General features: G+C 49.7%; 1 protein-coding gene across 3 annotated transcripts in view; it reads right to left on the reverse strand.

The window, feature by feature from the left end:
• Nucleotides 1-347: 347 nt before the first annotated feature.
• The window catches only part of shq1 (SHQ1, H/ACA ribonucleoprotein assembly factor), a 29,141-nt gene continuing 16,018 nt past the window's right edge, over nt 348-13,470 (reverse strand). For all 3 annotated transcript variants that reach the window (XM_049022608.1, XM_049022609.1, XM_049022607.1), the window contains 2 exons: nt 7,898-8,018; nt 348-1,352 (listed from right to left, as the gene is read on the reverse strand). In XM_049022608.1, coding sequence (XP_048878565.1) covers nt 860-1,352; nt 7,898-8,018 — 614 coding nt within the window. In that variant the 3' untranslated portion in view covers nt 348-859. The remainder of the gene's footprint in view (nt 1,353-7,897; nt 8,019-13,470) is intronic.

Raw genomic sequence — 13,470 nt, forward strand, 5'->3', positions numbered from 1 at the left:
AGTTTATTATAGCGAGCCTTGAGGGTAGAACGGAGCGTTGGCTTCGGATGCTTCCGGATCATCTGCCTGCCTTCGGTCATCTGACTGTGAGGAAATGTGAAAATAAAAATGTGGGATCTAGAGCGATGACCACAAACCGACACGCTGACATGAAAGCGGCACGACGATCATTCGGCTGAGGTATGAAACCAGCCACCAGTGGTTTTCGGGGGGGGGGGGGGGGGGGGGGCAGTCACGTGATCCACCAGATAAACGCTTTCAGCATGATCACACAGGCGGTGAGGCTACTTATTAAACTGTTTTCTGTTAAGTTTCAGTTCTTCTCAGGGTAAAAGATGCTTAATCGCAACAGGAATCCGGTTTTAATTTTGATCCAATCAACAGAACAATATAAAAATGCACATGAGATGTACAAAAGTTCAGGAAAAATATTCAGCTGAAACGCGCAACCAACATGGAACAAGAATAAGCACAACTGGAGAAACAATGATCAGGCTTTCAGCTGATATTAATTTCCGACAGCTATCATAAGATGCAGAAATAGATGGAGATTCCAAAACACTGATTACAACAAAAAAACACTTTAGTGGAAATTAATTTGAATTCCTGTGAAACATGAATATTCCAAGAAGGCTAGTCAAACATGCTGAGGCTCGGTTCAAGTCTCAGGCTTCTCAGTTTAAATATTTTCCTTCGATAAAACTCAAAGACTATGGCAAAGACTCCATTTGCTACTCTATGGAAACGGGAGGTAGCAGGATTTACAGCAAAAGTAGAGCGGGTGACAAGCTTCGTGAGGGTCACAGTCACTCCATATCGGTGGCACCTGTATGACAGGCGTTTACAGGCCGCTGGGCCCCTACCCGATGCTGTCATCCTCTAAGGCAGTGGACACAATCAGCAGCGGATTTTTGCGCGGACCCACTTCCAGCAGGGTCCTCTGAGGGGTGCCCACGTCGTCTGCCGCGCTCCCCTCACAGTCACCGGGCTCCGAGACCCTTAATCCCACCTCCACGGTTTCAACCAGCTCCTGGATGAGTTTCTGGCTGGGGGCCACGGGTCCCTCCTCTTTCAGGCAGAGATGGTTGCTCTTTGGTGACAGGGAGGTGCTGTCACTGCTGAGCTGTCCCTCAACGTGTGACCGGGAAGAACTTCCCTCTATTCCCAGGCCCTCTTTCTCATCTTCCTCCTCCTCCTCTGTCTCATCGTCTTCCTCCCCGTCATCGCCCTCCTCCTCCTGACTTTCTCCCTCCATCGCCACCTTCTCCAGAAGATCAAGCTCCAGCTCCATGTCCTCCTTCGTCAGTGACGCCTTGAGCAGTGGCTCTGCCAGGGCCACAACCTTCTTGGACCTGCCGGGAGATGAAGGAACATGTGAGCGCGGCTGGACAGCCAGACCCTTAGCAGATGTTGGATTCGGCTGTCACATTCAGGCCTTCTGATCTTGTACTTGCTATTTTCCAGAAAACAGCCATCACTAAAGAGTTCATCGTGCAATTGTGTGCTCCGTGATGGTTACACTGAAAGCTATGAGGACGGGCCCCCATGATGGCAGACATCAGGCATCCTGTGTCAGGTCAGAGGGAGCTCCTTGTCCTCATCTTCTCAAACTCATGCGTGTCCCCAGTGACCCAAGCCTCGAGCAAGCTGACAGGGTACACCAGCCCGAACACACAGAATGAGCCTTTTCTGAGTAGGCTGGGGAGTTGTGGACCTGTCATGTCAGTGTAGGCGCCAGCGGCCACGTTCAGAGCTCATTACCTACTTTAGACACCAAAGGAGGAGCCTGAAGGAGAACTCATTTCAATCTGTGACAAGGCATGCCGCTGTGGCAGCCTCCATACTAATCACATGCCAAATCTCATGGACAGGCGAAAATGGCACATTATTAACTCTTCGGCGAGACAGCGAACCGTCCCGAAGAGTGAAATGACCCCAGCTGAACACTTAAGAGTCTACTGAATGCCACGCGGTGCATTATAGCTTCTTGGAGGAGGGGGCTTTTACGTGTGCCCTCGCTGCAGGCTGTCTTTAGGCCTGGTAGGAGAAGGCCACAGCTGATCGCTGCACATAATTAGCGGGCGAGCTCTGGCCGGTATTTTTATTGGGCCTTGGGGAGTTCGAGTCACTCGCTCAGCTGGATGGTCTCCTCAGTCTGTCTGCAGAGGAACACAAATTCTGGATGCGGTTTGATCTCGGTATATCCCCCTAGGGGTTACACCTTCCCAATGGGCCAATTCACGAGCCCCTCCATTCCTGACGCACTGTCGCAGAGAGGGCGAATAGAGTGTGGTGGAATCACCCTACATAACCCCCCCCCCTCCCCCACCTCAAAAAGGAGGACGGGACGCCACCAGCAGATTGCTTGGTTCTCAACAGAGATGCAAATTCACAGACATCAGCGAAGCCCTCCGCTGTTTTCGGCAGACCCCACATGGCTCTTGGCATTCCCACACTCCAAACAAAGCGAAACGTGGGGGCGGGAGATAAATCTGTGAGACGGGCGTGATCACTATGTGCCTTTGGGGGGGGGGGGGTCTTTGTGCCCCACATCCTCACGGGAGGGCTCTCCTTGCTGAGAGGAAGTCTCAAATCACTTTCCCACCAGGATATTAAGGCCCTGAGTACAGCACAAAAGCTGCTCATTACCCAGGTTCCTTAAGTGGCCACTCCTAGGGGCCACCCCCCCCCCCCCCCACACACCCAATCTTGTTTTGCCACCTTCCCACACAATGACAGTAAGAAAAGCCATGTACTGTTTCCTTAGCTATACTCGCTAACCAGTGGTACCAGAGGCGAACAGCACAGATTGCCTCCAGGGAATCCGCCATTTCCCCCCCGGGGCTGGGGACCAGCATTCCAAAGACTCCCAGAATTCACCTCTCATGTCTGGAAGGGGTCCTTGAGCGCATGCATTCCTCAGCTCCCTCCACAGTAGGAGAGTCACTTATTTTTGATTGGATTGGGGAGGGATTAGAACATGATGTAAGCCAATCAGGCCTTAGAGCTGTGCCCCGCCTTTTTAAAAAAATTTTTAAATGGGAGGGACTTGAGAAAGTCAAAGAATCCCTGGTAACAGAAGCATGCGTGCATGTGGGCTGCATGACCCTGTCTTCCAAAGCCACTGGACACTCAGCCGATAAACTCTGCCTCACTGTTTTACACCCTCCAGCCTCCACCCAGGGGCTCACAATTAAACAAACCAGCACAGGTTGGGATGTAAACAATTACAGCCAATTGTTCAATTGGTGCTTAAGGGTTTCACTTGGTCACGACACCATATTTCCATGTGCAGGACCAACTCTGGCTAGCGGCAGGTCGTCTGGCCCCAAAGGGAAGGCCGGCAATGTGGAAATCATTTCAGATGGTGCGCTCTGCCCACGAGCTCCTGGAACGACTAGCTGGCCGGCGGACAGCCAGCATTTGGCAGTGTCCGCTTTCTAGAGGCGTGGATGGAGGCAATGAGGTCACTCGCCTCCTGCAGGGTGGAGGAGGTGGTGCGGGGGACATGGCAACCATCACAGGCCTTGCTCAGCGAGGGGACCCACACAACCCCGGCAAGATAGGACTGCTGTTCTGGGGGAGGATAAGAACGTGGAGTCTTTCACAGCAATCAAAAGGATGTGGTGAGGACAGCTGTCAGATACCGATAAATACCACCTGTACACGGGCGGATGCTTCCTAGTGCCAGTCGGTCTCCCTGACGCTCCTGCTTGGCAGACGCCAATGAGAGTGTAGCAGGGAAAGCCCACCACATGTTACAGCACATCACACCATCACGGGTACCTTCAGCAATGCTTCCGCCGCATCTCCCAGCAGCACAGTTACTCCCAAGTCTGATCTTTCTGTCTTGACGTAAATTGATCTCCTGTTTACACTTATAGAAAAGTGCATGGAAGCAGTGCCTCTACAAGCCATGTCTTAGGAGCAGCTTATGCATGAGCCCTGGCCCTAGGTGAGGGGATGACGCATATAGTGCACCCCCCCCCCAAGCCAGGGCCCCCTGCCCAATGCCAATGATGAGAAATTTCTAAATAGCAGGCACTGGAAATTCTGCTGTCAGCGTGACATGCTGACTGGATACCAAAGGGCTTCTGCGGAAGTTCAGCGGATTGCATTAGCGTAGCGGGAGAGTACCCTAGCCTGGCACCGACCCAGGGAGTACCCCGGCCCTGTGCGGCCTGGGGTAGGGGGGTACTGGAATAAGTAATTATATTCAGGAATACAGCCTTACAGTCATACAGATGAGAATCACTGTGACGTATCTGACTAAGGGGACAACCAAGACTATTCTATATATTATTTTTTGAAAAGTCTTGCTTGTGACAGAAATGTCATGGAACGATGATGATGATGAAGAAAAATGAATTTCTGTACATACTGTTCATTATATAATCAACTTCAAGGTTCATTGAAAGGCTCAGAAAGTGTCCGGCACAGCAGATTCAGTGGCTAAAATCATCCCACACGCTTGTCAACTGCTCTGCGGAAAACTCCACATGGTCTCCATGGACATCTCAAGCTGCACTTGAAGGACACTCCCTAGCATCAAGCTTCATCAGACGGGTCAGCTTGGGACCCTGGGGGCATGTGAATGGCCGCACTGTGGCGTGTGCAGAAGCATCTGGGTGGACCTTGCACCCCCCCCCCCCCCCAAAAGGTGACGATAGGTCATCCTTATTACTGCCAATGCTTTTCACCTTTTAACTGCGTGCTCCATGTGAAATATCGCTAGGGGAACAGTGTGAGTGGCGGGGCGTGTGTTGGCGCCTCCCAATGGCCACTGGGAGAAGAGCGGACCTCATTAGCGGCAGGCATCCAGGCGCCATCTGTGACAGCTGCTGTGAAATGCTGCAGTTTTTCTATGAGGCTACTGGCTAATATTGGAAAGGGTAGGATGCACTCCCCACGCCCTAGAATCATTGCTTACGGTAGGTGATGTGTTTCAGTCCCACCCTCCAATTATCTTTAAATATCATGTCATTTTAATAAATTATTTCTATTGCTCATGCTGGAAGGGTAGTTATACTTAACTAACCAGCTCCTGCCAGCTGTAGTTAATTTCACCTCTCTGACAAGCGGGTGTTTATTTTCGCACATGGCTTCTCAGGTTTAACTGTTTATGGGACAGGCTGCAGGATGCTTTACCGCAGCTCACTCGCTTAGCAGGGAAACCCTGAGCTTTAAAAGCAGGTGGCTGATGGAGGTTCTAAAGGCCCATGTAATGGAGTCGGTACGCACCTGACGAAGTTACCGTGCTCTCTAATTGGTGTGGTTCGCGAGGTGGCAGTAATTTTTGCAGGGTGGTGGAGATGAGAAGCAGCTTGATTTGACGTCGCTGGAATGCTGCAGTCAGCCAGGAAGGAGGGGCGGAGAGTTTTGGGTGCTTTGTGAGGGGTTGGCCTGCCTAACGCAGTTAAAAACAGATAAAGGTGAACAGCTCAAGGCACGGAGCTGGTGGGTTCCTGTCCACGCTGCATGTGAGCAAATAAATGCGGCTGGGCAGTGGGGAGACCCGCATTTTCGGCACCACCTGTCAGCGCGGCAGAGCGGGCAAGCAGACAGAGACACGGTGCGTGACAGACGGACGTGGGCCGGCTCACTGCTCCCGCCGCCGCCGCTGCTCCCGCGGGACGCTGCCCGCCCCTGCTCCCCCGCTCGCTCTATCCTCTCCACACTGCCAGACACGCATTTCCTGCGGCATCCCCAGGGATTAAATCACGACGTGCTCTTAACGTTGGCGTAAATCTGAGAGGGCTGTCTCAGCGGACAACAGGACGCCTTATCGGAGGTAAACGGCAGGGAGGGGGCTGGGGGAGGGGAGGGGAGGGGGCATAAATCACGGGCTGTACGAGCCCGTTAAGCGCCCAGCACCCTTCCAGCTTGCAGCAAGTCACGCAGGATGAAATATATGCACTGGCCAGGCCGTCAAAAGGCATCTACCGGTAAGCCGGAGACAGAAACACGAAGCCAAACCTGCGGGGTAACTAAAGATGACGACATCACGCTCATTTGCCTACAGGGGGGATGGTGGAACAGAACCAAGTGGCCTCAATGAAGTTAACCAGGGAGACATGGCTTGCATTTTTTGGGAGAAAATTACATCAGTCAGAAGCGAGCAGGTTTGCTCTCTTAACGATGTAACAGCAGAGGGGCTGTCAGAGAGGCTGAGATGGGTACGCTATTGCAGGACAATATTCAATTAACCAGAATTTACATATTAGTACCAGACGTACAGAATACAGAGCAGGTCCTTTTCAGTATAACAGTACATGACATGTACTGACATGGTGGCAGCACTGTGCCGTCACAGGATCTGAACCCCGCACTGCTGGCTGTGCAGTTTGCATGTCCTCCTCGTGTCTTATGGGTTTCCACCGGCACTTCAGCAAAATTTCCCTGGCAAACCAGCATCCGTAAATGGCCCATAATACAACTGTGTGTATATATCACCCTGTACAGACGGTAGTTGTTTGCAGGATGAATGGATTATCAAACACTGGGTCAGTTAACAAAAGCATCAGAGCAAACAAGTTAACAAGGTTAGTAAAGTTAACTTCACCTACTACTTAAGAAAACCGATACTGAACAACTAGTGTTGCAGCTTTCTGCATTTGTGCTGATTTACTGTGGTCACGCCCTACTGTGGAAGTCAGTGCAAACTGGAAAGGGATCTCTCTCTCTCTCTCTCACACACAAAGTGAGCACACATGCACAGACACACGTGTCCCTGCACACATGTGCACACACACACACACACACACACACACGCGCACACAAACGAACACAAACATGCACACATAAAAACACAAACACGCACACAAACACACACACACACACACACACACACACACACACACACACACACACACACACACACACACACACACACACACACACACACACACACACACACACACACACACACACACGCGCGCGCGCGCGCGCACACGCACGCACGCAAAGAGACTCCAGCAGAGAGCGGACTCTGACAATCAGGGAGGTCAGATGGGAGCTCAGTCATCCTCAAAGGCCCTTCTGCCACCCCACCTCCCGGCCTGCACCCGTTTCTGATTTAGCCCACTTGCCACGGCAGCGGGAATCGGATCTGTGAGCTGCGGCCCGTGTTGAGCCAGACCTCTGAACGCTACAGCACACTGCAATTTCCCACAGTAACGTCATTGCGCCATCTATACTGCGATAACAATACATCGCGGAGATACAGAATGCAATACGGCATGGCATTAACTGAGATGCAACACTGCCTGCTACTCTGAGCCCCTGTAGTATCACGTCCGGTATGCATACACTGCAATATGACACCAAGCTGCACCTCGGCAGCGCTGCTGACACCCCCAAACTACAGCCCATGTCGCAGATTTTCACTAATGCATTATTAATTGGGTGCCAGGCCACTTTGTTTCCAGAACATTCTGGAATCTGCTGGCTTGTAAAAATCATCACGGGCCTTTCATCGTGTCCACGGTGGCACGCACTTCTCAGCCGGATCTCTTATGGGGGAACATGCTGCTGGGCAGAACCCCAGGCGATGAGAAACTGTGCTGCATTTCTGAATTATGCATACAAGGGGGCCTTTTTAAACATGTGAGTTGTTAAGAAGTGGAGGCAGGGGAGAGGCAGAGGTGAGGCAGAGGTGAGGCAGGGCTGCGAGGGCCATTAAGGTGAAGCTTACCATTGGCTCATGGCTCAGGACCCAGCTAGAGCTGCAGTCAGTGACAGAGAGACCCCCCCCATGCTAACATATTATGTCTTCACCGAGGAACCACATCTCCTAAACCCTGTCAGGCAAAGATCATATGATCCCTAATAATTCTCTTTTTACTAGGCATCCAGCAGGGGGCAGCATCTCTGAGGGGAATATGGTCTCACAACTTACTTGACCTTCTGGATCCACACACAGTAGTCCGTGATGTAGAGGTCATTGAGAATGTAGGCGGGGTCATTTTCCCTGAAGATCTTGTGGACGTCCAACAGGCACTTAAGCACATAGGCCTTCCCTGGACAAAGAAGGAAGCAGGGAAGGAAAACAGTCACTCTGGTGGGTAACTGCAATCAGGCATTAAGGATGAACTGATCAGCAGCTCAACCCTTCTAACGGTGAGGTTTATGCTGCTTTGGAGAGTAATCTTAAAGCTGGTGATGCATTTACAACCAGAAACCCAAGTGCCATGTACACAAGAGTGTGAATAACGACTTTGGGGAAGTGATGACAAGGTGAGGCAGAGTGAGAACCAACCAAAATCTACAGCCTTCCAAGGCTGGAGACGCTGGAATCAAACCAGGCGAAAGCGAAAGACAAACCCACACCGATTGGCTACAAGAAAAATGAGACGGCCTTCTTGGGCAGGAATAAAAGAAAACCATAGTGGTCTAGACACAAAGTACATTTGGATCGCTTTAGGTCTTTCTTTTAATCTTTATCTTGAAGCCAATATTTAAGCCAAAACACAATACTATCCTTCTTCAGGAGGACAGTGTGATGAACTCGCTGCTGACTCTCGGGAACAGGCTGAGGCTCGATTTGTCAACTGAATATTCATGACACCGGATTTTAAAAGTGCTTCGAACTTACAGAACACATCAAACAAACAGATGAATGCCAACAAGGCAAGACTGGCCAGTAGGCATCGACTTTGATCTGTGCTTATTCATGTCTCCTTATCGCGCGGAAAATCCTGCGAAATTCGAGTTTCTCCCAGCAGTGCCGTTTTCAAATGTGTGGGCGAAAGCCGCCAAACTGCGGCGATGAGGACAGTTTTATCACGCTAAGTGCCACCCAGGGACCACTGTGCCATGAAAAGAGAAGCATGTACATGAGCAATAAATATCATAATCAGGCTTCAAAACAAAAAGAATAAATCTGGGAGGTCTAGACGATCATTCACAGTAGACTTAAAGCATGATTATCAATAGATAAGCTGAAGGGAAATGGGGCTACTGATGTAAAAGTAACCTGCTGAAACATTCTTAGGGAAAGGACCAGAGGGGAGATTTCAGGTCCAGAGTACAAATCCAGACCAAGATTTTGTTTCAACCAACTAGTTAAGTATAAAGAGTCACAGTCACAGAGTACTCAACTGGTTGGCTGAAACAAAATCTTGGTCTGGATTTGTACTCTGGACCTGAAATCTCCACTTCTGGAAAGGACTCAAGCCTGGTTTGGTCACTGACCACAAAAAGCAAATATTGCTGTAATGAACTGTTTATCAAACCAGCCCTTTCATTAACAACCTGTGGTTTACCACAGTCTCACCTGTCATGCTGATGATGTTACAGGGCCACTGAGATAAACCAATAAGCTCATTCATCCATCCATCCATCCATCCATCCATCCATTTTCCAACCCGCTTATCCTACTGGGTCGTGGGGGGTCTGGAGCCTATCCCAGAAGCAATGGGCAGGAGGTAGGGAACAACCCAGGATGGGGGGCCAGCCCATCGCAGGGCACATTCACACACCATTCACTCACACATGCACACCTATGGGCAATTTAGCAACTCCAATTAGCCTCAGTATGTCTTTGGATAGGGGAGGGAAACCGGAGTACCCGGAGGAAACCCCACGATGACATGGGGAGAACATGCAAACTCTGCACACATGTAACCCAGGCGGAGACTCGAACCCGGGTCCCAGAGGTGTGAGGCAACAGTGCTAACCACTGCACCACCATGCCGCCACCCAATAAGTTCATGCCAACTCTAAATCCCAACACCATCTTAGATCTAGGGGACCACTAAGATGAGTATCATAATCCAGGGGGTCCGACACGGCCCAGTGAACCAGCTCCCGCAGTCAGACACTCTCATAATCAACATGTTCAGAAAACACACAGAAAATTCAAGAGCTCATGGATGACATTTGAAATGAAATGAAACCATTTTTAACCACTCTCATTTTTTTAAAGCTGACAAGTGTGATCTCAGAGTCGATCCTGCAGTGCTGGTGTGTCGAAACAGTGTCACACAAGGTGCTGAGCGCGATGCCATCCAGGAGTGTGTCATTTAAGCCAAAATAATCAGGAGAGGTGTGCGACTGTGGCAGCTCACTGTGTCACATCCTTCTGCGGAAGTCGTGGAGTGAGCTAAAAAAAAATGCAAGCTTGCAGTTTAGGTCGAACCCTCGGCGAGTGTCAATAAATTTTTTATTATTTTTTTTTATTTTTATTAAATTGACGCGCAAAATTCCCATTGAGACTTGGATTTACAAGAATGGGCAACGGGACAGGGAATTTCAGCACACCGCTGAGGCTGTGTCCAGGACACTGTGGTTTACGACACCCTGGCCACGCTTACGTCTCCACACCAAAACCACGGCGGCAAGCTGAGGCCCTCAGCACAGTGGAACAGTGCCTACGGACTTCGCTGGCGTCTGTCCCGCCAGAGACATTCCAGGCCACACAGACTGGATGGGGTGCCTGTGCTGGAGGAAAGCCCTGAGCAAACATTTGGTTCCCATTGGAAGCGGAGCTTTTACAGCCCACGGAAACTGGAAACCCCAGGAGCCCCCAGCCTGGTCCCACTCCCATCATCACCTTTACCCTTCCTCCCCCGAGCGGTGCAAGCTTTCGGGGGAGTCCCAAGTTGCCGGTGACCATACTGTGATAAGCACGGCCTCTTCGCCGCGTATCCGGGGCTGTGATGAGGTCAGCGCTACCTGCAGAGATCGATCGAGGGGAAGAGCAGCGAACCCTAGAGGGCATGCTGACGCATACGCCGATGTTGAGGCTGCACAACAGGTCACATGATGCTACGATAAATTAAATCAGGAGCGATGAAAAAATTGTGTGAACTATTAAGGCATAAATGACGCTGCGTCATCCAAAGAGTAGTTGGTGATTAAGAGTCGATAGTGAGTAGAAAGTAGCCAGGGGCTTCAAACAGGGAGAATGCACCCAGATTTAAGGAGGCCAAGTCTGCACCAGATTTAAGAACGAACGGCTGTGAAGCGCATGCTATGCATTCAGAGATTTTATGACTAATAGACTGATCTACTCTCGGATATCTTGACCAGGTAAGTGAAAGGAGTTGAATCCCAACAAGGTGAACAACAAACGATCATAATCTGAATGCCAAAAATTTACCCCCTGATAACATTTCCGCCAAGGTTTTTACGAAAGGCAAGGCTTTCAGGGACACAAAGCACACTAATGCATCATTAAGCACGGTCTGTCATTTCTGCACCACTGCTTTCACGCTCTTAAGACAAAGAGCGAGCACTCCAGCAACATAAACCCTGGAAATGCAACCTGATCCATTTACGTTCAAGAAATTCTCAGGAATAACCAGCTGTTAGTGACACCACTGAGCAAAACAAAAGAGACTCGCATCTGTTCACGCTGTGATCTCATTGAGGGTTTCCCCATTCGCACTAGTCAGCAAATCTTCAAGTGTTCGATATCGACATCAACCGCGGGCACACGTATGCAAACTGCCAGTGATCCACCGCGTGGCAGAGGAAACGTTACTTGCCAACTCGCAGAGAAATGAGGTCGCGTTTGGCGTTTGTTCACCCCGCAGTAAACGCAGCACAGGCACAGAGATGTCGCTGACATCCGCTCCGGCTCCTGCCCGTGTTTATCCTACTGTGCTCTTTTTGAATTACGTTTGGAATTAAGCATTCTGACATCGCTTCATTTTTGGGAAAATTTCAAGAATTTTCCTAGTTATATATTTTTTTTTTGGATTCCAGAAGAGTCTTTTCTCTATAGAAAGAATAAATATTGCACGGTTACTAGGTAACCGTTCCTTTTGTTATAAGTCAATTAAAAGCTTCCTAACCTTGCAAACTAAGAACTAATACTTTGCAGGTACATCGAATCTGGTAAAAACCTTAGCAGCACATATGTACCATTTAGATCCATATTATATAGTAACACAAATCAAACCTACATGAAAAATCAATAAGGTCCTGAGAAGAAGGTTAAACCAGCCCTGCACAGCCGAGAAACTTCTACCTGACCCTGGATGACCTCAGATGCTCCTCATGGAATGAAGACCACTGGGGTCAGAGGCATAAAGCATAGACACCAGCTGGTTCCTAGAGAGCCTCCTGGTATAATCGTCTCAGGCTTAGTGCCTAATAAGACACAGAGATGCTAATCTAGGCCTTAAGAGGCTTTTCATTTACTGCCATTCAAACATGTTACATTGCTGCCAGGAGGATAATCTTACAGCACACATCCTGAGCATATTTACACTGCGAAGCCTCCAACTGCGAGGTTTTGACATTAAGATAACATACCGCTCACATATATCAAAGTAAACAGTCCTTCTCGCAATCCTGCCTTCCTGTTCTGAATGCTACTGGAAAGCCCTCAGTTCACTGTCATGCTGCACGTGGTGCAGACCTCTCTCTGATCTGCGGGGGGTGGATGGGAAACCTGCAACAGACTGTGCATTCAGATGTGACCGCGGCATTTGGAAGAGCAACTTTTGCACAAACTCCACCGTTTGGTTTTTATTGACGATTGAGGCTAATTAAAAATGTCAGTACCTGTGCAGTGCCAGTACTTGTCGCCTAGAGTATGTAGAACATGTACTGGATTGAGCCAGTTGTGATGGTCTGTCATGACACTGAAATGCACCTGAGATTCCTGCCTAAGTTCAGACTGCATTTATAACGGAGGGAGGGGGGCAGTCTGCCTTCTAGCTGGTCCTAGCTTTGTCCGGCTAGGTATCAGAGTCTGTTTTTCCCCAGAAGTTTTACAACCTCTGGCTGCCTGCGCTGAGAGCCCCCTTGATTGTGTGAATCCCCCCCCCCCCCCCCAGCCACCGGGGTCCCAAATCACACACCCTGCAGCTCCAAAGGCTTCCCGTCACGCTCCTTTGCTGTTTCTGATAATGAGCATGTCGCTAATTAAATAACAGGCAAGAGCACATTAACACCTCAGGAAAGGGAAACAGGAAACATGCGAATATTTCCAGTTCTGGCCCTTCCGCAGTTTGACAAGTGCTGCCGATCAACTGGAACATGCCGGTGAGACCTACGTCTTTCAGCCCTTCCTGGTACAGGTTAAATAAAAGGTAACCTAACAGGGAGCGAGTGCCTGCAGACAGAATACGTCTTGGCACAACATTTTCCTTATTCCAGGCAAGCAAAGAATGAAATGGATTTAAGCATTTTAGTTCTTTGAAGAGCCATTCGAAGAGCACATTTCCAACCAACCCCATTCCCTCACTCTGCTCTCGCTGGGGGAACGAAAAAGCTGGCGGGGTGATGCAGGTGGACCTTCCCGGCAATCATCACGGATTTATTTTACTTACGTCTCCTAGAAGGTTACGTCACTCACACTGACATGTGCGGAGTGCAAGCACCAGGTGCAATTCCATGACCACAGCAAGATGGCGGTACTGAGCAGCAGGTTTATATTTAAAAAAATAAAACAAAAAACAGAAAAATGGCAGTTACGTGCCTGCAATATAAAATATGCTCGCATTCAAAATGCACGGA

The sequence above is a fragment of the Brienomyrus brachyistius genome, chromosome 8, assembly GCF_023856365.1.
Source record: "Brienomyrus brachyistius isolate T26 chromosome 8, BBRACH_0.4, whole genome shotgun sequence".
In the NCBI taxonomy this organism is placed as follows: domain Eukaryota; kingdom Metazoa; phylum Chordata; class Actinopteri; order Osteoglossiformes; family Mormyridae; genus Brienomyrus; species Brienomyrus brachyistius.